The sequence below is a fragment of the Mytilus galloprovincialis genome, chromosome 6, assembly GCF_965363235.1.
Source record: "Mytilus galloprovincialis chromosome 6, xbMytGall1.hap1.1, whole genome shotgun sequence".
Lineage (NCBI taxonomy): Eukaryota > Metazoa > Mollusca > Bivalvia > Mytilida > Mytilidae > Mytilus > Mytilus galloprovincialis.
In genome coordinates this window covers 28,230,807-28,256,758 of record NC_134843.1, presented here as the reverse complement: position 1 = coordinate 28,256,758, position 25,952 = coordinate 28,230,807, and the positions used below count along the sequence as shown (strand labels likewise).

The window sequence follows — 25,952 nt, the reverse complement described above, 5'->3', positions numbered from 1 at the left end:
TCTTTAACACATTTTGTGTGTTAATGTGCCTGTTCTAACTCAGGAGTCTGTAATTCAGTGGTTGATGTTTGTTTATGTGTTACATGTACATATTGGTTTCTCAATCATTTTTTGTACATAAACTAGACTGTTAGTTTTCCCCATTGAATTGTTTTACATTGACATTTCGGGACCTTTTTATAGCTGACTTTGTGGTATGGGATTTGCTCATTGTTGAAAGCAGTACAGTGACATATAGTTGTTAATTTTGTGTGTCATTTTGTTCTCTTGTGGAAAGTTCTGTCATTGGCAATAATACCACATCTTTTTTTCCATATTTAGCATGAGTAAGGTTGTATCCTGTCCAGCACTAGTACTATAGAAAAAGATGACACTGTACATTATACATTGCATGTACACAAAATGATGTAAGAAACTAACCATCACTGGATATTAACCAATAAAATTTTCCTACGCAACTGGATGTAACTTTCTATGATTTGGTGGTACATGTATTACATCAATAACAAGTTATTCCTCAGTACATGTAAAATATTTAGTAAAACATGTGACTGTTTTGGCATTAAAGCCATGCTCTAACAAAATAGATTTGAGGCCATTTTCACTGTCTCTGTTAAATGCTAACTGTAGATGTTTCAGACAAAGTCCACTGTGTGCTAATTTTCTAGCTGTTAGCTTGGTGATGCGCGAGTCCCTTATCAAGGGAATGTAAGAATCTGTTAGCAAAGCTGAATTAAATGGAAAAACATCCTTTTCTGAATATTCAAAGTGCGCAAGAAGTTGAAATAGACTTGTGACATCAGCACATGCATTGTGAGCATCATATTCTACGCCAAGTAATTTTGTGACCAATGTTTGTTGTTTATGATTTCCTATGTCTTTAGTTTTGAATTTCCTTCTTGCCAATTTTATTGTATCGATGCACCCATAAATATGTAACATGAATTCTGAAAGAAGACTGTGCTGACGTAGTTTGTTCATCGATATGGGAATGTCAAACGAAGCAATGTTGTGACCGAAAAGAATTGGTTTCTTCTTTTTGCTGATAAACTCAATAAATTCTAGGAGTACAATCTGAATATCTCTGCTTTTAACTGGTTTACCATGATGGTACATCTGATCACAAGAAAAATCGAAAGTCAATCCTGTTATTTCTGATGATTTGGGTGAAATAACCTCCCTAGGTGATACATACTCATTAAAAACAGTGGTTCCATCAAATGCAGCCAGCTGAGTTATATCAGACTTCCTTGATAATCCTGGAACAAAAATAAACAAATATTGCATTAATAATTAAAAGTGTATCTATCCCGAAATGTGAGATGACTTGTTCCATATATCAAGTTTGGTTAAATTCTGCTTTAAATACTGTTTTTGTCATATTAATTTTTCTAATTTAAAAAATGATTTAAGCGGCAGCAAGTTTTAAATGGTTGACTCTTTAAAAACTTATGGCTTCTTGAAAAGTGCATCCAAATTTATGGGAGTCAAATTTCTTGATTGCAAGAAAAAATGTTTCAATTTCAGCAGGTTCTAATTTTAGCAGTCCACCCTATTTTCAAATGAACATTATATTGCAATTTCATTTTCATCTAACTTAATTATATCTGTCAAGTTCCTCATGAATAAAGCAAAATTTAAATCAAAGCCTATAGTGTATGCTGTTAAACTGTAATCCATGTCAATTTTATTTTTCATGATGTAAGGGACTTAACTCCCAACAAACATCAGTAATATATCACTTTATTCCAAGATAATCATTGAAGCATTCCCAATACAATGGACGTTTACTACGCTTTATGTTATGTCACTTTCATCTATTTCACTGAATTACAATTACATTGTAAGCTTATTTCACTTACTAACAATAGCAATGTAAGTTTTAAGGTCATGGTAACTTTATTCCAAGCATCAATATTTGATTAAAGAATCACTAATAAAGTCATGAAAGTAGGCAAATCATGTATCTTGTGTGCCATTATTTTAGCCTGATATCTGTGATTCAATTTGTTTGTTTACACTTACCTGTTGTTTCTAAATCAAAAACTACTACTGATTCTTCTCCTCCAAACTTCATCTTCGATGGAATAGTTTCTGTGTCAATATGTTCTTGCACTTCTATTTCTCCTCCATAGGTGTCTCCCTCTTTTACTGATTCTCGCTGATTATCTTTCAATTTCTTGGACTAGAAACAATAAAAAAACATTTAAGAACAATTATGGAAAAAGTGATTCAGATCTATGCAAATGCACAGTGGGATGTTTAGAACAATTGCTATTTTATGTTGAAACATTTAATGTCTCCTTCCAATCAAAATTGAGAGCCAGAGAATTCTCCATCTGTGGGTTTTCAAACAAAATGTTAATAAACTTTAAGACTTGTGGCTAAGTTTGATCAAATTTGGCTCAGTAGTTTCAGAGGAGAAGATTTTTGTAGAAGATTACAAAAATTTACGAAAAATTGGTAAAAACGACTATAAAGGTTAATAACTCCTTAAGGGGTCAACTGACCATTTTGGTCATGTTAACTTTTTTGTAGATCATACTTTGCTGAATATTATGATGTTTACAGTTTATCTCTATCTATAATAATATTCAAAATAATAACCAACCAGTTGCTTCGCAGGGCGCAGCATTATACGACTGCAGATGTAGAACCCTGAACAGATGGGACAAGTATGGACACAACTTTTAAGTTTGATACAGCTATAAATGTGGATTGTGATTAAATAGTTGACACAACATAGGTTTATGTCACATTATGATTTTGGACCCTTTGGACCTTAATGTAGACCAATTTGAAAACTGGACCAAAAATTAAGAATCTACATACACAGTTAGATTTGGCATATCAAAGAACCCCATTTATTCAATTTTTGATGAAATCAAACAAAGTTTAATTTTGGACCCCGATTTGGACCTACTTGAAAACTGGGCCAATAATAAAAAATCTAAGTACATTTTTAGATTCAGCATATCAAAGAACCCCAAGGATTCAATTTTTGTCAAAATCAAACAAAGTTTAAGTTTGGACCCTTTGGACCTTAATGTAAACCAATTTGAAAACACGACCAAAAATTAAGAATCTACATACACAGTTAGATTCAGCATATCAAAGAACCCCAATTCTTCAATTTTTGATGAAATCAAACAAAGTTTAATTTTGGACCCTTTGGGCCCCAAATTCCTAAACTGTTGGGACCAAAACTCCCAAAATCAATACCAACCTTCCTTTTATGGTCATAAACCTTGTGTTTAAATTTCATAGATTTCTATTCACTTATACTAAAGTTATAATGTGAAAACCAAGAAAAATGCTTATTTGGGCCCCTTTTTGGCCCCAAATTCCGAAACTGTTGGGATCTCAACTCCCCAAATTGACCAACCTTCCTTTTGTGGTCATAAACCTTGTGTCAAAATTTCATAGATTTCTATTTACTTAAACTTAAGTTATTGTGCGAAAACCAAGAAAATGCTTATTTGGGCCCTTTTTGGCCCCTAATTCCCAAAATGTTGGGATAAAAACTCCCAAAATCAATCCCAACCTTCCTTTGTGGTCATAAACCTTGTGTTAAAATTTCATAGATTTCTATTTACTTTTACTAAAGTTAGAGTGCGAAAACTAAAAGTATTCAGAAGACGACAACGACGCAGACGACACCAACGTGATAGCAATATACGACGAAAAATTAAAATTTTTGCGGTCTTATAAAAACTGTAAAATTTTCTTAAAATTACCAATTTAGTGGCAGCAACTCAACAACAGGTTCTCCAATACATCTGAAAATTTCAGAGCAGATAGATGTTGACCTGATAAACAATTGTGCCCGCACCAGATTTGCTCTAGATGCTTTGGTTTCAGAGATATAAGCCAAAATCTACATTTTACCCCTATGTTCTATTATTAGTAATGGTGGCCATCTTGGTTGGTTGGCAGGGTCACCAGACATATTTTTTTAACAAGATACCCCAATGATGATTGTGGCAAAGTTTGGTTAAATTTGACCCAGTAGTTTCAGAGGAGAAGATTTTTGTAAAAGTTAACAGACGACAACAACAGACGAATGACGCAAAGTGAAAAGAAAGGCTCACTAGGCCCTTCAGACCAGTCGAGCTAAAAAAGGCCTACCTTTATTGTGAGTCTTTTTCTTTTGAAATTAGTAGTTGACTGTGTTTTCCTAATCTGTTTACGCCTTCGATCCTTTCGAATTCCATGAAGTATGGTCAAATGTCCAGGAGAGAGTAGAGAATTCTTATTCACCTGAAAAGAATGAAGACATTTGCATGTAATGTATTAAATTGATCTATTTTGAATGATTCATTTACTTTAAAGATATATAAAATTTAGAATGTAGAGAAAAAAGTACAGATCTGAAAAAAAAAAAATATCTAAAAAAAATATAATTATAGAATAACTACACATCAATTCACCAATGTATACATGTAGTGTGTGAGTTAATTATCAGTGTTGTTGCTGTCATGAGTGTAATATTTTTCTCTATTTGAATTTTTGTATTAGTTACTCTTTTTATTACACTGGCAAATGGCATTTTTTCTTCTGAAAATAAGGTAGAAAATGTAAGGAACTATATCTTTCACAATTGTTTTGATCCAACGTCATGACAAAACCTACAGTTGTATGGTGTCAGTGGAGTGAAATAACAACATTTATACACAGAATTATACGACTTTTAAAACTTTCTTTTTCTCTTTTTACTTTCTCTCCTCTTTTTACCATTATGAAAGCTAGTATTATATTCTATAAACTGTTTGCTTTATATGCATGTCCATTATATTATACTATTATTGTAATTTTATATTGTATTATGGAGATGACTTCATAAGTATGATTTACTTGTGTCTAATCCATTTTGCTTTAATTAAGCAAATAAAATAAGTTTAAACTAAGCATACATAATAAATCCCCTAAATACATTTACCTTGCTTAACCAACCATAGCCTTCATTCTTTTGCATCACAGCTGAAGACACCCTAGCTTTTAATGATTTAGTCCCTCCATAAAACCTGAAAAAAATCCCATAAATAAATGTTCAACATACAAACAAAATAGTTTATGCTCCACAAAAATAAAACACATAAATATGTCTCTCTGTCTCTAGTCCTGGAAAATGACAGTTAGTGGATCGTAACTGTGGGGCATATGCATATAATGGTAAAGGAACTAAGATGAGCTTGAATTCATAGCTATCACAGTCTTCAACATCAATGACATTGACATGATTTTACAAAAAAAATATTCATGTTTTCCATTTTTAATGACAAAGTTAGACATTAAACACCCCAGATTGCATTGAAATCACAGTTACCACACATTATTGGAATACCAGAGTGTGTCACTTACAATTTTCATGTGTCTTACAAAAAGTTCTGTTTAAAACTGGAATTGTTTTACTTTGAAATTTTAAATTACAACATTGAAGATAAGGAAAATTTGTGCAAACAAAGACTTCTATTTCAATTTTTAAACAGTTGCAGAGATTTTGACCATAATCAAAAGAAATCCTAAAGTAATGTTAGGCATACCTGTTTTTTGGGGCAAAACTAGCAACACTGTTGTTGAAACTTTCGTTTGACTGTGTTGACCCTAGATTTAACAGCCTATCTGCTCTTTCAATATAATTTTGTGCCAACTTGTCCAACTCTTCCCTCAGCTTGTCTCCAGAAAGGGCTTTCCCATTGGGTAAATGTTTGAATCTGTAATATTTATAAACAAACAGAAAATGAGATTGCACTGCCACTGGGTTTTTTTCTACACTAATAGCAGAATTCTAAAAATGTTATTCAGTCTAATGATCTTTTTTGTTCTGAACACATCTACATGTAACTGTAGTAAATATTAATATGACATGTGATCAAATGTGAAAAATTAAATCCTTATCATTAAAGTTTATTTTCAATCCACACTGTACTTTTAGAAGAAAGAAGTTTTGAAAGTTATCAGATGGGCCAAGACAAAGATGGATACATGATTAATACATAATGATGACAATAGTTCACACAGCCCTACAATTGTTTTAATTATACATATACTTTACTGAACTCTAGGAAATAAGAACTTGTAAAAAATTATTGCAGCATTGAAACATTAAATGATCACTTCATCAGGCCAGGGATCAATGTTATGGTATAAATTACCTAAATTTAGTTGGATCTTTAACATATGTACACCAAGTTGGACTGCACTGTTCATGGTGTCCAAAAATATGTGGCACTATAGTGGCCAGTTCTGTCTTCATTGATTGTTTACTATTTTGGTGTTTAGAAATAGTATACATAAAACACCGCACTATGTAGGTAATGACTTTTGCTGATTTTAACTGTTTGTAGTTTTTTGACAGACCATATAGACGTTTGGACAGATTTTTCTTCACATGTGTTTTGTCATCTTTTTTAATAATTGAACAAGGCAGTCTTGATTGGGTTGTAGCATCATTATCCGCATGTAAAGTCCCAACCGTATATCCATCCTCAGCAAGCCTTTGGATCATTGAACATGCCATGTCTGGCTCCATACCTTTGCTTGATCCTGCAATACAAAATCAAAATAAAGTCAGTGTGTCCAATAATTTGTAATACTGTGAAAAACTGTTGACAAATTAGAGGTACATTATACACATGATATACATTATCATTATTGACTTTTCTTGAGGTGTACTCAAGGGCTATACACAGACATGGTCACTGGTTTCTTCTGTGGCCAAAGTCTAAAATGAGCCAATGTCTTGTCAGGAAAATATAGTCCTTAGCCATGTTAGCATACCTAAGAATGAGTCATTTACAGATATATTAAATGATAAGGATTTGTTTACTTAGTTTTGTTTACTTTTATTATATTTTCTGTTTTTCGAAAATGCTCCCTACTTTTTCCAAGGTCAAGCAAAAAAATTAATGAGCGTTCATGTGCTTATATTGGCAAGCTTTCTGTGAATTTATGATTACTTGGACACCCCCATGAGTGGCCTTTATTACAGTAAACATTAACATGGGGAACAGGAAAGTAATTAATATGTAACTGTTAACATCCCTATACCATATGTACACCTTTAATTACATGACCTTTTAGTCAACACTTACAACAGGTGAAAGGTGTTGAATTTTTATACGAACAACTATCTAAATTCACGATTATACATCTTTTAAATCAAATAACACTATCAATTCTTCTTAAAAGGGTTACAAAGACATTTTTCAAAGTTGTCAACTCTTCCCATTACAAGGAAAAATTCAGAACGGGGAGGGAAACTATATGACAACTTGTTCTTTTTAAAGGTGTCAATTCGTCCCTTTACATACTTCATCCCATAATCTTGTTACATTTCTCTTAAAAAAATATGAAAGATGACTTTCTCAGTGTGTTTAACCATGTTTGTTTACATTTCAGAAATACCAAACTATTTGAAATCTTGTCTTTTGCTTTGCTCATTGTTGAAGGCCGTAAGGTGACCTATAGTTCTTAATGTTTGTGTCATTTTTGTCTTTTGTGGATAGTTGTCTCATTGGCAATCATACCACATCTTTTTTTATATTTGATAAGAACAGTGTAACATTCCCATATACTGTTATTAAAATGTGAGCAAAACTCTTTAAAAAAAATTAAATTGTGTCCATATTTTACGGATGTCCTACATGCACTATAAGCTTATGTATTTTCAGTGGATCATGAAATTCGGGTGGAGTATAATGAAAAATAGCAAAGTCCTATACATATATTGAAGTTGAACAGTCCACCCCTTATTTTCAATGAGTTAATCATTATTCTATACCTGTCCAGTTAACATTACACTCATGTGGTGGTTTTGGTTCATTTTTTCCTATGTAATATTGGCAAATACTACAATTTCTGGTTCTGACGTCAAATTCTACAACTTTCCCAGTATTAATTCCAATTAGACTTGCATGACCTGAAATAGTATGTAGAAAAGGGAGACTCAATATTATTTCATTTCATTTTTAGCTAACATACATGTATTAACGAAAAAGAAGATCTCAAATTGAAAATCTTTGGTGGTTTAATTAATAGAGCATGATACCCTGTTTTTTTAAAAGAATAAATTAAAGTTCAATTTTGTGACAATAACTTCTCAACGTAATTTCATAAATCCATAAAAAACAAGAATGTGTCCAAAGTACACGGATGCCCCACTTGCACTAACTATCCTTTTCCATGTTCCATGGACCATGAAATTGGGTAATAATCTAATTTGGCATTAAAATTAGAAAGATCATACTATAGGGAACATATGTACTAAGTTTCAAGTTGATTGGACTTCAGCTTCATCAAAAACTTCCTTGACCAAAAACTTTAACCTGAAACTCCCATTTTCATTTTCTATGTTCAGTGGACCATGAAATTGGACTCAAAAGTCTAATTTGGCTTTAAAATTAGAAAGATCATATCATAAGCAACAAGTGTACTAAGTTTCAAGTTGATTGGACTTCAGCTTCATCAAAAACTACCTTGACCAAAAACTTTAACCTGAACGGAACCACAGACGGACAAACGAACAAACAGAGCCACAGACCAGAAAACATAATGCCCCTCTACTATCGACAGTGGGGCATAAAAAGGAGTTTATCTTAATAGATAAATCCCAGCCACCAAAGCTTAAGTGTTATAATAAGTGCTCAAAACTGAAAAATCCCCCTTTTTAAAACTTTAAATATGAAATTAATAAATCAACTGCTTCGCCAATCACAGCTGGATACCACCATAAAGGTTCAACCCTGTTAGTAGGACAAAAAGGAACATGATATTTGTACTTGATCATGTGACACAGGTCTGAATTTGGATTGTAATCAAATATTTGACACATACATGTACATATAATAGGTTTCTGACAGAGAATAACTGTAATCAAAGACTTAGAATTGGGTAATGATTTGAATTTATATTAATTTTTTTGCTATGGTGCAATACACCATGAGCAGGGGCGTATGCAGCCATTTTTAAAAGGGGGTCCCAACCCAGAGTAAAAAGGGGGTAGGGGGAGGGGAGGTGGTTCCATCTACATGTATATCACTATATGCTCCCATTCATATTCATTCATCGGCCAAAAAAAAGGAGGTCCAACTCCTGGACCCACCCCTCCCTTGATCCACCTATGATGCTGTTGCAAATTGAACTCCCTCCATTTTTTATTGGCAAAAAAAAAAAAAATTTGAAGAAATTTTCTTTTTAGTTTTTAAAATCTTAAATCATAGATTTCTATTCAATTAAAGTAAAGATATTGTCTGGAAACCAAATGTCTTTGGACTTCTCTAGCTGAGTACAACGACAGGGTCAAGGTGATACCAATATACAACCGCAATATAAAAAAAATTAAAAATGAAATGCAGTTCAAGTCAATGGATATAAACAATTCACAAAATTTTCATGCGAATTTTTGTTCAAGTGTTTTTGAGTTATTGTCCGACATGGCAATGATCGACGGAGGGACAGACCGACAGACAACTGTATTAACGGGCATATAAAAAAACCAAAACTATTCATTATAATCTTAAAGTAATATCCAGGTTCACATGGATCCTGAACACAGAGGTTTTTTTGAGCAGGTCCAAAAGGCTAAAACCCTAATGTATACGAGATCAATAAAATAGAAGCCCATCTACACTTCATATCAAAATAACTGATAATATAATTTACCTGTGTGACTATTGTAAGACCAACCAGAACCTCTCTTCTGCCATCCAGCATCGAAGCTTCCCTCTAACTCACTGCACTCTGAACATTCCAGCTCCTCTCTCTGTGCTTCTTTACATGATGCTTCTGCTGCCTCAATGATAACTGGGGCTAGTTCCTTCTGTTTTTTACGTAATGTAGAGGCATCTACTGGAGGAATGTTGCATCCTGTCAGGAAGTTGTTCACATGGCTGGGTCCCATACCTGCATTAATCATGGCTGAAAATGAAAGATTTAAATATTATTTAGTTTCCTAAAAAAAAACATTTACAATATTTAGCTCATACCTGCCAACTTTTCAAATGCCCATGGGGGTTTTACATGAAAGATGGTTCTTATAGTCCTACAAAACCTTCAAAGGGGCCTTCAAATATATTATAATGTGTTTTTTAGGCTTCTTCATGCTTTAACAAGCTCATACCCATTGTTAAATTAATTGTTTTCTTTAAAATAGTGGACAAAATTGCTCTTACAAAATTTCCACTTGGGAGGCTCCATGGGGGAAATCCTCCACAAATAGTGACAGTTGGTGGGTCTTTTGTTATGTCCACTAATCTTGTAAATGTTTACCCTTCCTTAATTGAAGGACAATATAAGAAATACGGTGTAGTCCAGTGTATCCACTGACCTAAGACTTATGTCTTCACTTCATTCAACTGATAAAACCTTTTACAAAGTAAATAATAAATTGCAGTGAGTACATTTTATATTTCTGACAATGTACATGTATTTTTTATCTTGCAACTTACACTGGTTATACATATTTGAGTTCAGCATTAGTTGTTTAATACCAACAGATTGCCTCTGATTGTTTAAAAGAAATCAAGATAATTGAAACGTGAACTACAGATCTAGTCAGAGGGGACCCCAAAAATTGAAAATGAACAGTTCTAAAGAAATTCATGTATCCATATTTCAGTTACTGATTGCTCAACTTGGAAACATGTACAAATAAAGCAACACAGGGTGTTGATAGTTCATGAGTTTTGGTATATTTGCAATTGGGCCCCTGAAAAAGTTGTATGAAAAGTGTTTATATTGATTATTTTTATATTTCCCCATGATCATAGTTAAGTAGTTGTCTCTTGAAAACAATCACCATTTGCATTCCTTTTCTATATAATTACCTAAACAAACTTTGTAGTTGATATTAAAGCCTTTGCCGTTGCTCTTCTTCCCCGTTGGTACCAGACTGATGTGTTGACAAGCACTGCTCGGACACGAGATATATGAAAAACTAGCCATCCCATAAATCACCTCATCTTTTATATCAGATAATCTAAGCCATGAACTGCATTTCTCACAGTTCATGGACCTAGCCAGCACATCTAGCTCAACAACCCGTCTTCCTTGGAACCAAGGTTTGGAGGATCCCAGTTCAACATTTTCCCCAACTTCCAAATCAGTTGCATTTACACTTATAGGCCCTTCTACAAAAACAGCGCCGTAATCATGGTCTTCACCTCGTAATGTTTCCTTACTATTCATTTTTCTCATACGGTCCGCCTTTTTACTTCTTCCTGTGCTAGCCATCTTTCCACGAACACGTTGAGAATACTTGTCGTCTGCCATGTTTGTTGTTTACCGCCGGAGTTTGCAGACGCGGTTCCGGTTCTATATTTACCATGACAATCACGTGACAATTCAAAACATCACGTGACGTAATGTCCTGCTCTACCTTAAAGTGATACAAAATTTGTTTTGTTTAAAAAAAAATAAGAAACCTTTCCTAAAGAGCTTTACATCTATCTGCAATTATAAGGTCAGACATGTCCAGGAATTTATTTTCTTCCTGAACTTGTATCTCTTCTTTAAAAGTGAAAGTAAGTGGACCCCTCTTTAAGGTAAGTTGTTCCAAATATAATGGATCCCCCCTTCCCTATAAGCTAAAAAAGCAAAGAGCTTATTTTAAACCAGATGCTCTGCATGGCGCAGCTTTATATGACCGCAGAGGTTGAAACCTGAACGGTTGGGGCAAGTATGGACACAACATTCAAGCTGGATTCAGCTCTAAATTTGGATTGTGATTAAATAGTTGACACAGCATAGGTTTCTGACACAGAATGAATGTGGTCTAATAAACTTAAAATTTGTTTTTTGCCTTTGAGCAATTCACTATGCTGTTGAATATAAATCCTCTCAAAAATATGTTTGAAGAAATTTTCTTTTTATTCATGAAATCTGAAATGAGAAAAATTGACCCCCCCCCCCTTTCCCCCCCAATTTTTTTTTCACATCTCCCTTTCCCTTATTCCAAAACTGATCTCAATCCAAATTTCTAATGGAGTTTGCAACAATAACTACTCATTTAAATACATCATAAAATATTAAAATGTAAAAAAAGTGCTTGTTATCACTGAATGGTAAAGATTGTTTTAATTTATCAGTTGGTAGTCAAAGTGAATATACATTGTATATTGTATAAAACAATGATTTAAGTTGATTCAACTACTATTCTGGACAAAGAAAGATAACTCCAATTGAAAATTTCTTGCTATTGCGCAATATTGTGCAATTAGATATTTCTTGCTATTGCGCAATACTGTGCAATTGAAAATACTTGCTATTGCACAATACTGTGCAATTGAAGATTTCTTGCTATTGCTGAATACTGTACGTGCAATTGAAAATTTCTTGCTATTGCACAATACTTAATATAATAATTTTGGATCCTGATTTGGACCAACTAGAAAACTGGGCCCATAATAAATCAAAGCACCAAAGGGTGCTATAGGCAGTTAATCAAAAAACCCAAAGGCAAACTTGGTAAAGGTCAGATGAATAGTGTCAATTATTTATCTCAGGCATTGTTCTCAGCTATTTCTAAAGTATCAAATAATGCTTGTACAGTAATGTTTATGTTATGCAATCGTACTACTTTCAAAAGTTATTTCCAATTTATATTTATAAAGATTCAATGTTTGAGATTATACACATACAGCTGTCCTATGTTAGGGGAGAGTTTTGGGCCAGTTAAGATGTTTAAGCCACCACCAGACCACATTCTGTATGCACCTGTCCATAGTGAGGACCCACTAATGCAGGGCTTTCCCATGAAATTGAAGTAGAAGGCTCAATTAAAATTATAGGCGGCTGTAACATGCGTTCAGCGAAGCCAGACGCGGCCCACCAAGCTATAAGCTTGGTGCCTTACGGCAGGGGGTCTGGGGCCCCTCAAGGCCACCAGAAGCTCTGGCATAAATAGAGCATGAAATTCTGCATTCTCGCAATCTCCTGGCACCTAATTTCATCTTTCAACTGACCATTTTTTATGTATGAAATTTAAGAAAGAAATAAAAATCTCAAAGAAATTTCATTTTTTTTATGTTATAGTTTTTTATTTTTAATACCTTATGCTTAAAATTCATTTACTTTTAAAGGAGTTTTATTTATATAATAATCCGGTTTGTTATAAATCTTGATCGATTTATTTTGCATAACTACGTGAATTTGTAAACAAATGACCCCCCTCTTCTCTCTAGAGACTGTTACGCGTATTTAAATCATACAATTATTTCTCAAGCATTGACAGAAAATTGATATATCCTCTGATTTTTTATTTTTTTTTGTAAACTGTTCAATAAGTCTGATACATAAATCATTTGGAAATGTTATTTATTTGAGGTCGAGTCGACAATATTCTACTTTCGTTTTTGACCTTGATTCTCTGAACACCACGTGGACTTTGAAAAATGAACTTCAAAAGATACTGTTTTCCAGATTCTGAACAATCTACTACACTTTCTTTAATTTGACTGATATTATTCCATAACATAAGATTGTCATCCTATCTGATTGTCTTCACGTTTTAAAAGCCAAAAAAAAAGCCAACGAGTTAATGGCCATCGGAACGTCTCTATTGTTATCGTTTAATGACAACCGGAACGTCTCTCTTGTTATCTTTGAAAAGAAACGATGCATTCTGACTTTAAATAGACAACCAATCAGTGACCTGAATTCATGTGAACTATATTTAGCCCACAGAAAACACTGACTTTTCACCCTTGTTTATCGTGACCGCGACTTTGCGACAATACGTCTCTCGGCTGCCTGTAAACATTTGAAAAAAGATATTTTTTATCTTTTTGAATTATATTTTTGAAGTAGCCGGCACTTGAAGCCACCGAAAGCCCTAATCATCAGAATCCTCTCAATTTAAAAGGTACGTAAATTTCGTCTTCTATGTAATTTGAAATTGCCGCCAACTTATTACTAGACTACAGTACTGACGTATGTAATACGTATCGATGACAAACAATATTCCTACGACTTTTGCCATTTGGGAAATGTAAACGACTCATCTTTATAGATTTTCGGCGACCAAATATTTCATACAATTGTTCTTTGGCATCTTAGCCAACAGCACAGGGGATAATAAACTATAGAAGGATTTCTATCGAGCACTACTTCCTATGTGCATCTTCAAAACTTTTGGGAAAATCGACGACCATTTAACGTTTTTAGGATAATATTTTTTATATTCCAGAATAAAAAGTATGACAAAAGTGTCCAATTAGTTATAAATAACATGATAGCCAGCCAGATAATAAAAGTGGCACATATTTCAGCATTTATTGGGTAGAACATAAATCTAGGGTGCTCGCATAAAGCAGCTTAACTGCTTAAAAATCTAAGTACATGTTTAGATTCAGCATATCAAAGAAGCCCAAGAATTCAATTTTTGTTAAAATCAAACAAAGTTTAATTTTGGACCCTGATTTGGACCAACTTGAAAACAGGGCCAATAATCAAAAATCTAAATACATTTTTAGATTCAGCATATCAAGGTGTAATACCACCATTGATTTTCCCCTATTAGTCTTTGTTAAATTTGCACTTTTCAAAAAAATGTGCAGAATTTATCTTTGTTTCAAATAAAGAAATACTTGGCATGAGTAAAGTTTTATCCTGTCCAGTACTATAGAAAAAAATTCACATAACATTTAATTACATATAAGAAAATAACCATCATTGGAAGTTAATCAATCAAATGTCTCCCCTTATTTTATCTGTGTACAAGGTTTAGTCACCATGTAACCTCAAGATTACAAAATTTTCTATAGAAATTCAAAATAAAAAATAATGGTGTTTTGAAATACCCAAGACATATGTTTATGACACAGAAATGTTTTTACTGTAATAAAATGTAGGATTAATTACCTACAACTGTCAAATTCAAGGGAATATTTTTTTAGACCTACTTTCGTATACAACCGGATGTGACGTACCATGATTTGGTGGTATTACACCTAGAACCCCAAGGATTCAATTTTTGTTAAAATCAAACTAAGTTTAATTTTTGACCCTTTGGACCTTAATGTAGACCAATTTGAACACGGGACCAAAAATTAAGAATCTACATACACAGTAACATTTTTTGTAGATTCGGCATATCAAAGAACCCCAATTATTCAATTTTTGATGAATTCAAACAAAGTTTAATTTTGGACCCTTTGGACCCCTTATTCCTGAACTGTTGGGACCAAAACTCAATCCCAACCTTCCTTTCATGGTCATAAACCTTGTGTTTAAATTTCATTAATTTCTATTAACTTATACTAAAGTTATGGTACGAAAACCAAGAAAAATGCTTATTTGGGCCCCTTTTTGGCCCCTAATTCCTAAACTGTTGGGATCTCAACTCCCAAAATCAATCCCAACCTTCCTTTTGTGTTGATAAACCGTGTGTTTAAATTTCAATGATTTCTATTTACTTATACTAAAGTTATTGTGCAAAAACCAAGAATAATGCTTATTTGGGCCCCTTTTTTTTACCCTAATTCCTTACAGTTGGAACCAAAACACCCAAAATCAATCCCAACCTTCCTTTTGTGGTCATAAACTTTGTGTCAAAATATCATTGATTTCTATTCACTTAAACTAAAGTTATAGTGCGAAAACCTAGAAAATGCTTATTTGGGCCCTTTTTGGCCCCTAATTCCTAAACTGATGGGACCAAAACTTTCAAAATCAATCCCACCTTCCTTTTATGGTCATAAACCTTGTGTTTGAATTTCAAAGATTTCTATTTACTTAAACTAAAGTTTTAGTGCGAAAACCTAAAGTATTCGGACGACGACAACGACGCTGACCCCAACGTGATACATGTACCAATAAACGACCAAAAAATTTTCAATTTTTGCCATCGTATAAAAAGTAGTGTTTAGTGTTTCTTCATTACAATTTACAATGTAAACTAAAAGATGAGTTTGAGAATAATCATAGACAACAATAGGGCAAACTCATTTTGGTTGGGGGAGGGGGGGAAGATAGAAAGAAGGGAAATTTCAAACAAACAGTATATTTATGATACTTGGCGAATAAAATAATAAAGTGGCGAAAAATATATTGTTTTGGCGAAAGAGGTGGCAAAATTAATGATTGACCCAGGGAAAACCCTGCTCACAAACTTGACATATATATACAAATCTGAATATTTAGTTTGTGAGTTAATCGCCCCGGTTTACACAGCCATTACAGCAATAACCTCTAGAAAAATGTGTTTAATCCTATAATGTTCATGATGTTTGCAAGTATTGAAGGTATATAAAACTCTATGTTTTAAATTTCTCAAATAAACCAATATTAAGGTATTATCTTAGGCTACATGAACATGCTAATTGTCATCATATTCATGATATTGGATGGCTGTGAGACTTACTGTATCTATCCTAAATTTCTAATCAACAATAATTTTATAAAAATTTAAATTATATAAAATTATATTAAAATTGGATTGTGATTAAATATTTGACACATCAAAAGTTCCTGACTTAAAGAATTTGATCAAAGAACTTAATATATGACATGTATGACATTACATGTACATTACCTTCTGTATTACCCAATATTCTAAATCTAAATACACATGGTTAGATTCAGCATATCAGAAACCCCAAGAATTAAATTTTTGATAAAATCAAACAAAGCTTAATTTGAACATAAATTTGGACCAATTTGATACAAAGGCTCAAAATCAAAATCTAAATATAGCCAATATGATTAATTTTTATTGAAATCAAACGAAATTTAATTGGTCTCTGAAATTTAAGAAAATTTGAAAACTGGACACAAACACTAAAATATGGATACAAATTTCATTTTTTCTTCTTATTAAAATCAAACAAAGTTTAATTTTGGACCCTTTGGATCTAAATGTGAACTAATCTAAAGGCAATTATTATTAATTTCTTTGTCGTCATTGCTTGTGGAGAGTTGTCTCATTGGCAATCATACCACATCTTCTTTTTTTTATAAATTGGACTTTTTGGACTTTAATATGGATTAATTTAAATTGGTTCAAAAATAAAAAATCTTAATGCAGTTAGTATAAGCATATCGTAGTACCAGAATAATTAGTTTGTGGTGTAATCACACAGATTAATTTGGGATCCTTTGGACCTCAACATGCTCAATGTGGACCAATTTAAAAGTAAGGCCAAATTTTCAAAATTCAAATACATTACAGGAATCCAAATGGTCACCTCATGTACATTAGTTTTCAAAGAGGATCATCTATGGACCATTTCACAAGTGTTGTCCTGATTGGCTCAGAAATTCAGAGGATAAAGTTTTAAAGATTTTTTTTATCATGAATTACTTGTACTTCAATATATATGTACTTCTTATTGGCTATTCAGTTTGAGAGGAGAAGATTGAAAGATGTAATTTGAAGAACAGCAGATGTAAAAATGCCAGCTGCTACTCATCCAACAAGAGCTCACAAAGCAGTTGAAGTTATTATCCATCATTGTCCATAATTACCTTATCACTGGTTTGAGATGCATAACATATTTTCTTTTCCTAGTATTGTAATGACTCTCTGGATCAAATTGATTTTCCTGCAAAAATTATGAAATTTTAACAAGAAGGCATGCAATGTCATATTACAAATACCAATTATCCCCCTTGTAGTTCCAATTTTCTGCTTACAGACAGTACATGTACATTGTGTAGGTGTTTGATAGATCTGAAAAGTGCTCAAATATTACAAGTTATCACTGTGAAGCTCATACATAAAATAGTCAGTATAAGAAGTAGTTTCAGAGAAACATGTGACTGAAATTGAGTCACTGAATTTTTTAGGACCAACTGGCCAAGGACAAATGGAGTGACACAATATAGCTCCTACTTTTAGAGTTAACACAGTTCTATTTACAGATCATTACATAAAAAAAAAATTTAAAAATCATTTTAAGTCCTTTTCATGCTTTTCGGGCAGATCATTACATATTATTTTTTTTTCAATTTCATTTTAAGTCCTTTTCGGCCAAGTTTTCATTTATGCCAATCAAGGTTACTTTTTTTTTTTAATTTTTGATCATTTCCAGATCATTGACAAATTAAAACATGAATATTTAATCAAAGCATGCAAAGTATTAACAAGAATGTGTCCATAGTACACGGATGCCCCACTCGCATTATCATTTTCTATGTTCAGTAGACCATGAAATTGGGGTCAAAACTCTAATTTGGCAATTAAATTAGAAAGATCATATCATAGGGAACATGTGTACTAAGTTTGAAGATGATTGGACTTCAACTTCATCAAAAACTACCTTGACCAAAAACTTTAACCTGAACGAACAGACAGACAGACGGAAGGACGGACGGTCGGAAGGACAGACGCACAGACCAGAAAACATTATGCCCCTCTACTATCGTAGGTAGTAGACCATAAAAATGTAAGAACTTTACATTTTTGAAATATTAGATTTTTTTCATGACTTACATCATGTACATGTACTGGACTAGACAATCATAATGAACTACATGTACATGTATAAAGTATACATTATATGTACATGTTTATAGCTACATGAACTAAGAACATTTTTTTTAAAAGTTTTGTTTGTACATGTACATACATCTATTAATGGCTCCGGTGGTACTTGTACAATGTAGCTGAGCTGGTAAATTCTCTTCCTCAGTCATACATGTAGCATTCTTTTGACTGCATCTCTTGTATATGTTGTAGCAGACTATACATAATCCTGTGCAAATTGAAGAAAAAAATCATATGTCATAAGCTGTCCATGTTATGCAAACATTTGAAAATCATAATAAACAATGATAAACTGCAGCTAATATTTTCCACCTGAAGTAGAAATTAAAAAAAAATATATCTATCATGTTCAGTTCATCAAAAAATGTTTTACCCATGTGCATATATACTACATACATGAACATGTATGTCTATGTGTATACATGTATATTGTCATGATTGTGTTCAATACTATAAAATTGTGATAGGAGTAAATCAGTAAAAAGATTGTGAACAGCTGGATTCATATTTATGATTAAAACAACATTAATAATAGTTTTTTTTTCACTATTATATTATGAAGAAATAGCTACATTTGTAGTACAATTATTTATGGATCTCAGAAAGGCTGATCCTGAAGTCCCTTTCTTACAAGTGCAGTGTTATCCCCAGAAGATAGCATCCCATTTGGCGTAAAAAAAAATTAACTGTGTCATTTGTCGGGTCTCAGCGATGCTCTATTTCCATTGATTTCCTTTATGTTATACATGTATATGTTTATATTGTTCAATTCATTACTGAGAATACAATTAGACTAATCACTAATACCATGAATACAGTTGTTTCAGTTTGTTTTATCTATTCATTTATAGTTACAGAATTATTTTTTGCCTCTTGTGCCAAATAAAAATATATATATGTGGTTTCAGTTACTATAAGTCATGAACATGATGAAAGTAAAATGAATGAATGATTTATCATAGTGCAACTTGTATATATATACAATGATAAACATATAAATATCTAGTACAAAAAAGAAACCTTTTTTTTTTTATATATCAAAAGAGTAAAGAAAGTGTTATAAATAGCAAAAAAATCTCAATTTAAAAACTTTTTTCTTCATCATGTCTATGAAATTCATTGTTTCAAGGTACCCAATTGGGCCAATGATTTAGTTCCAGTTGTTTCTAATCTTTACCATGTTTACATCAAAATGATATATATATTTTTGACAAAGTTTTCAGAAAAATAGTCTTTTTATGCGTAGTTCTCTATCGTGAAAATGCGGATTTTTGTCATATCTGGTCCGGTTCCGAACCGTAGTGTGCAATGGCAGCCAAATTTTTTTTTAACAAAAATGAGTCCAACAATAAACAAGAGATTGGGAATGAATGACGCTTTTAATGGATTAAATGGATTAAACGTAAACTAAAGCCAATTATGATCACTTTACATTGCTTTATGAAGAAGCATAAAATGTATTAAGCTCAAAATCAAATTGTTCGCTCTCAATAGAAAAGTAGTACCGGAAGAGACAGAAAGTATATTTTGGAAAGTTGTAAAAATAAACCAACAAACCTTTTTTTAAGAGAAAAATGGTTTCAATCTAAGATTTTCGTAATACAAAACGTAGATTTCAATAAATGCGACGAAAATATTCATGGGACTGACGGAAGGACAGACAGAGGTAAAACAGACTAACAGTATACCCCCCCTTTTTTAAAGCGGGGGTATAATAAGGAATGGGTTGTCCAGAAATTTTTCAGTATTTACGCAAGAAGAGTTAATTAAGGAAGAGGTTGTCTAGAGATATTCACTTAATTTTATTCACATTTTTTGGGGGTTGATGTAAATATTTTTTTCTCTCATATAAACTAAACTAGAACACACCCGCGAAATCGCGGGCATATGCAGCTTGAAGACTGTTGTAGGATGATTTTTTGTAAAAGATATTATGTATGGAGAATTTCATAAAAGGTATCAAAAGCCCTCTCCCCTTTTCCAAAGTCCGATATTTGTTTCCTTTCTGTTAAATTCAATTATTTTCGTGTGTCTGGCTTCTCCTTTGCTACAATGCTTCTTTTGGTAAAAGTCAAATCAAATTAACAATTTGCACCGTTTCAAACATGAAATAAATGTAACTGCTTATATATAGACCATTATTAGTCTAATAAAATATGCTTCTAGGATAATCCATCAGTGTTTTCTTTTTCTTTTGAGAGCCTTATTAACATGCCAATGGTAGGATATGAATCATGTATAAATGACTAAGGCTAATTTGAGGAGTGGTCGGACGGGTCCTGATCCCGAAATCCCGACCTTAAAACCATGAAATCCCGAGATGCAGAATTTAAAGAAATGCATATCCCGAAATCGAAAAATATATTCCCGGATCCCGTAAGGATCAATCCCCAAATCCCGAGCTTAAAAACACCCGATCCCGAGTTATCATGCAAGGTTCTGCCTACTTCTAATCTCTACCTTACTTTCATTTTTGCCAAATCACTATTTTCCCTTTCAACAATAAATTGTTATGCCCCATTTATGGGCATTATGTTTTTTAGTCTGTACATCCGTTCGTTCGTTCGTTCGTCCGTCCCTCCGTCCGTTCGTGTCTGTCCCGCTTCAGGTTAAAGTTTTTGGTCGAGGTAGTTTTAGATGTAGTTGAGCATGTCATATATATATGCAAGTGGTATGAACCCTTAAATAGTAAACATTTCAAAGAAAACAGTAGACAAAATCAGGGCCGACTTTCTATACTAACATGCTAACATACTAACATAGAAAGTCCCTGACAGAATACAGACAGTCTCTATATATTAAAGTAGTATAATCGTAGTTTACATGTAGATAAACGCGAAAAATAATTGTCTTCTCTAAGGAGGTATAATAGTTGTGGTTCTTGCGATCTAAACACCATGATATGAAACGCGAAAAATAATTGTCCTCTCTAAGGAGATATAATAGTTGTGATTCTTGCGATCTAAACACCATGATATTGAGAACGCTCTGAATGGCTTATTTTTTTTTCCATTTTTGTTATCCATCATACGATTGGTTTTACTTGTGTCAAATGTTTTACTTATTTTAATATATATACAACTGGTATGACTCCTTAAATAGTAAACATTTAAAAAAAAACAGTAGACAGAATACAGAGAGTTTCTATATATTAAAGTAGTATAATCGTAGTTTACATGTAGATAAACGCGAAAAATAATTGTCCTCTATAAGGAGGTATAATAGTTGTAGTTCTTGCGATCTAAACACCATGATATGGAGAACGCTCTGATTGGCTAATTTTTTTCCCATTTTTGTTATCCATCATACAATTGGTTGTATTTGTGCATCTTTTAAAACCGGAAGTCTAATCTATGACTAAAAGTCAGTCCAATGACGGAATCATATCCGGACTCCTTTTTTGTCGTTTTTCTCTCAAAATAACTCAATCTGAATAATAATGAGAATGGATGACAAATGCGACTTTGCATGTTACCTATAGGACACAGAGGCATGATGATTGATTTATTGTGGAAGGAAGAGAAGCGACACCCAAAATGAGGTCTTCTCGTTTAATAGTATAGATGTGTATTTTTAATTATGTATAAGAGGTAATGGATATTTTTTATACATTTTTTAACCAGTTGAACATTTTGCAGGATTGTTGGTTTAAAGGGAAACTTCGCAAAAAAATCAAAAATTGATATTATGTCCATTCTGTATAAAAATGCTCAAATTTATAGATATTAAAGTTTTATTCCGCTAGATAAGAGATCACCATTGATTTTAAATTTTGAGTATCAATTGTCTGCATTCCGCTATTTTGTCATCTTCTCCGATAAAAAAATCATGATATGTCTATAAACCACAAAGATTTGAAGAAAGTAGAAATCTATTTACATATTTTTTCCAAGGGTTTATTTGGAAAAATGTAATATATACTCGTTGTCAATAGTAAAGGACAGATTGGAACATACCAGATATTGATTTAAAAAATGTACGCACTTGTTGTCCATTCGTTTATACGCCTGGATAGAAAGTTACGGAACTATAGCGTAATTTAAAATATATACATGTATACATGTACATTGAACATAAGAAAGGAACATACATTTTGTGTAAATTTGGGTAAAAGTTTTGAAAATAGACTAGTCAACGTATGCCAACGGTATGTAATCAACGAATTCGATAGACTTTTGTATACCAAAAGAAGAAGAAGAAGAAGAGAACCAATTTGATTTAAATACAGGTCGATATATAACTTGCTTTGGTTCATCAAAGTTATGAACATAGTAAAATCACAGATTTATATATCAAATAGATTGTTCTCGAATAAAGGAAGAAATTCGTCATCATCACAATTGTTCCGACATTCATGTAATATATATATGCAACTGGAGGTACACTGATAATCCCCAAGGGATGTGAATATTTTCTAGGAAAACTATTAAGTATTACGTACAGTTTCAAATCAATTTCGGGATTTATTTTCTTTCTTGATATTCAATGACAGCAACTTAAAGAATAAACTGCTTGTCCGCTTTAGGGGTATTCTTGCCAGTTGAACAGACTTATAATTACATTCAAAAATAGGGAAAGATGACATTAAATTCGTTGTCTGTTGTTTTTAAGTAAAAGTTAATTGAATCATCAAAGTTAATATCCTTTGGTCTTGAATGTATGTTAACTTATTAATGTGTTTTTATAGGCTAGCTCAAATCCTCATCCAAATAATATAATCTATATGTAATAATCCCTTCCTTCCACACAGAGATTTAATGCCAAGCAGTAGACATATAGGTACTAATTAAGTAATTAAATGAACAATAGATAACAATAATTAATCATAAATGTGAAAAGATGTGAAAACAAAAGTATTCCTACATATTATATTCCGCTTCGGTAGAGTTATCTTCAGATAGTTTCAGATATTAATTAATACATGGCTTTCAAAAGTCTAACTCGTACATTTTTTTGCCTAATTAAGACAATCAAAATGCTTAGGTTAAGCTATTTCTAATTTCTAAGTTCCCCTTTTTTATGAGACATAAATCAAGGACAAGCGGTGTATATCATTTCATTCTGACACATGAATTAGGTTTCCACGGCGATCTATTTTTATTCGTCACCAACTTGAGTATGTACTTTAAATGTGTGTATTAAATGCTCCCTTGTTTTATAATACACTGATCCGAAAAGACAGTCACACCTGGCAAGGTGTGCCCTAGAGGCGTGGTTAAATACTGAAGTGCAAATAACAATTTACCTTTCAACAAGCCATCTACGAGTATTGCCACAGAACCGTGAATACACACACAGTCATAGCAGAGGTAGTAAAAGGTCAATCAATAAGAGTACACCAACATATTGTCTTAACAGATTATTGTACGTTAATTTATTCACTTAATTAGTCCGAAAATGCATTAATTAAAAATAAATTTATAACTTTTTGTGTTGTCTACAAAAATAATTCAAATATATACGTTTTACATAGAAAATTTATCTCATGAATGTGTACAATTGCACGTCTGTGTGTTTTATCTTCTTATTATCAGATGGTTATTAGATAAAGCATAAGTCATTGGTGAGCTTACAATTACGTTAAAATATGATTAAAAGCCAAGACTTTTAATGATTGTATTTTAAATCCCAGCATGCAAAAACCAGGCGAAAACGTCACGACCTACAGGAAGTAGTTAATATTTTTTCATTAATTATTGCAGGGCTTCGTTGTTTCTTATGAAGTTTTTAAAGTAACTATGTTATTAATTACCTGAAAAGAAAAATTATCAAAACGTCAGTCATAGAATGTTGGGAAAACTTTAGATAATAAACTTTTGCATTCCAGCTGCTTGATGCGTTTTAATGCATGCTAAAATCTAGTCCAAATAATTATGACGTCTGGCAAGGCTATTTTATTTTTTTTCTGGGACGACTTCCTAAAATTAGGTGTCAAAGTTCCCCCCAAAATTTGCTCTCAAACTCCAGATGTAAAAAATGGCTTCGGCGTTATGACGTCGTAGGAAGGCGTCCCAGAAAAAAATTAAAATAGCCTTGCCAGTAGTCCAAATAATTATGACGTCTTGAAAGGCTATTATAATTTTTTTCTTTGACGCCTTACATCGATGTCGATGTAAGTCGATGTAAGGCGTCAAAGAAAAAATTATAATAGCCTTTCAAGACGTCATAATTATTTGGACTATGTCGATGTAAGGCGTCAAAGAAAAAATTATAATAGCCTTTCAAGACGTCATAATTATTTGGACTACCTTGCCAGACGTCATAATTATTTGGACTACCTAAAATCCAACCCCCATAATAGATCATGAATTTATACATTTTTAGAATTATTTATATTTATTTTATCAAATATTATAGGATGCCGAATTGACTTTAAATAGGTGCTGATTTGACTAGTTCCGATTTAACAAGGTGCCGATTTGACCAGGTGCCGATTTGACTTGAAGTTGTACCCATTATAAATTGCCTTCCGACAGAATTTCGGCTGTAAAATCTCGTCTCTGTCCACATTTCAGTCCTAACCTTTTGAAATGTGATGTAACATCCCCCTGGCAATCAAACAACTTTACTAAATGTGTGCCATGAAGATGTAAACATAAGACATAAATTGATAATGTTACAGAATCCATGTTGTATACAGCGCCATCTATAAATAGTTCTAAAGGGAGATAAGGTAAACTTCTTCTTCTTCCAAATTTTCACATCCTTTGTAGGACAACCACACCGTTACGGCGTGTAGAACAAAACCCACCACCATGAATGTAGGAATATAATATGTACACTATATATTGAATAATGATATCCTCCACTAATATATACAGGATCACTTTCTAGTTGCACAGAACGGGCAGGTTCCTCAATCCCAATCTTAACCAGCGCATACCAAATTTAAAGCACAGAGAACTTGAGAAAATACGTCGAGGAAAACGCACCAGAGAGGAAAACTGCACATTGGGACAATTCGTGCCAACAGGCCATAAGATTGAGGATTGAGGACGTATAGAAGAGGGACGAAAGACACCAAAGGGACAGTCAAACTCATAAATCAGGGCCGTAACTGGGGTTCGAATTCAGGGGAGGCAGGGGTTTGGGGGCCGCCGAGTGAGGCCCCCAACCCCCCCCCCCCCCCCCCCCCCCCGCCGATTTTTTTTTTCTCTCAGTCAATGGCTAAAAATGACCCGTTTCCCTTCGATTTCCTTACTTCAGTTTTGCTTGAACCTGGAAGCAATTTTTATGCAAAAACAAGCTGAGATTGCTGTTCGGGGTGAGCCAAGGCTCCGTCTTGAAGGCCGTACTTTGACCTATAATTATTAACATTAAAATTCATCGTGGCCGCCGATTTTTCTCTCTTAGTAAAATGGCTAAAAATAACCCGTTTTCCTTCGATTTCCTGACCGTGACTGTAAGAAACATCAGTATTGCTGGATCCTGGGAGCAATTTTTATGCAAACAATTATTATCTGTATTT

The 25,952-nt window shown here is 33.0% G+C and overlaps 1 protein-coding gene across 4 annotated transcripts; it reads right to left on the bottom strand.

Annotated features, from left to right (window-relative positions):
* Positions 1-411: 411 nt before the first annotated feature.
* On the bottom strand, positions 412-25,108 carry LOC143079310 (uncharacterized). Of its 4 annotated transcripts, none has more exons than XM_076254574.1 (12): positions 24,937-25,108; positions 18,567-18,692; positions 17,464-17,540; positions 10,827-11,377; positions 9,664-9,918; positions 7,784-7,921; positions 6,156-6,546; positions 5,544-5,714; positions 4,940-5,024; positions 4,129-4,260; positions 2,026-2,185; positions 412-1,259 (listed from the first exon to the last, which is right to left on the bottom strand). In XM_076254574.1, the coding sequence occupies exons 4-12, from the start codon at positions 11,269-11,271 to the stop codon at positions 511-513; spliced, it is 2,526 nt and encodes an 841-aa protein (XP_076110689.1). In that variant the 5' UTR covers positions 11,272-11,377; positions 17,464-17,540; positions 18,567-18,692; positions 24,937-25,108; the 3' UTR covers positions 412-510. The 4 variants fall into 4 exon arrangements, with proteins under 4 accessions (XP_076110689.1, XP_076110688.1, XP_076110690.1 ...); XM_076254573.1 differs by having other exon boundaries at positions 25,007-25,108; XM_076254575.1 differs by lacking the exon at positions 24,937-25,108 and adding an exon at positions 23,730-24,207.
* Between the last annotated feature and the right edge of the window lie 844 nt (positions 25,109-25,952).

Coding starts and splice junctions, on each gene's coding strand:
- LOC143079310 (XM_076254574.1), bottom strand. CDS start 11,271: ATGGCAGACGACAAGTATTCTCAACGTGTTCGTGGAAAGATGGCTAGC. Junction 9,919..10,826: donor CAACTACAAAGTTTGTTTAG/GTAATTATATAG, acceptor TTTCATTTTCAG/CCATGATTAATGCAGGTATG. Junction 5,715..6,155: donor AAAGATCCAACTAAATTTAG/GTAATTTATACC, acceptor TAAATATTACAG/ATTCAAACATTTACCCAATG.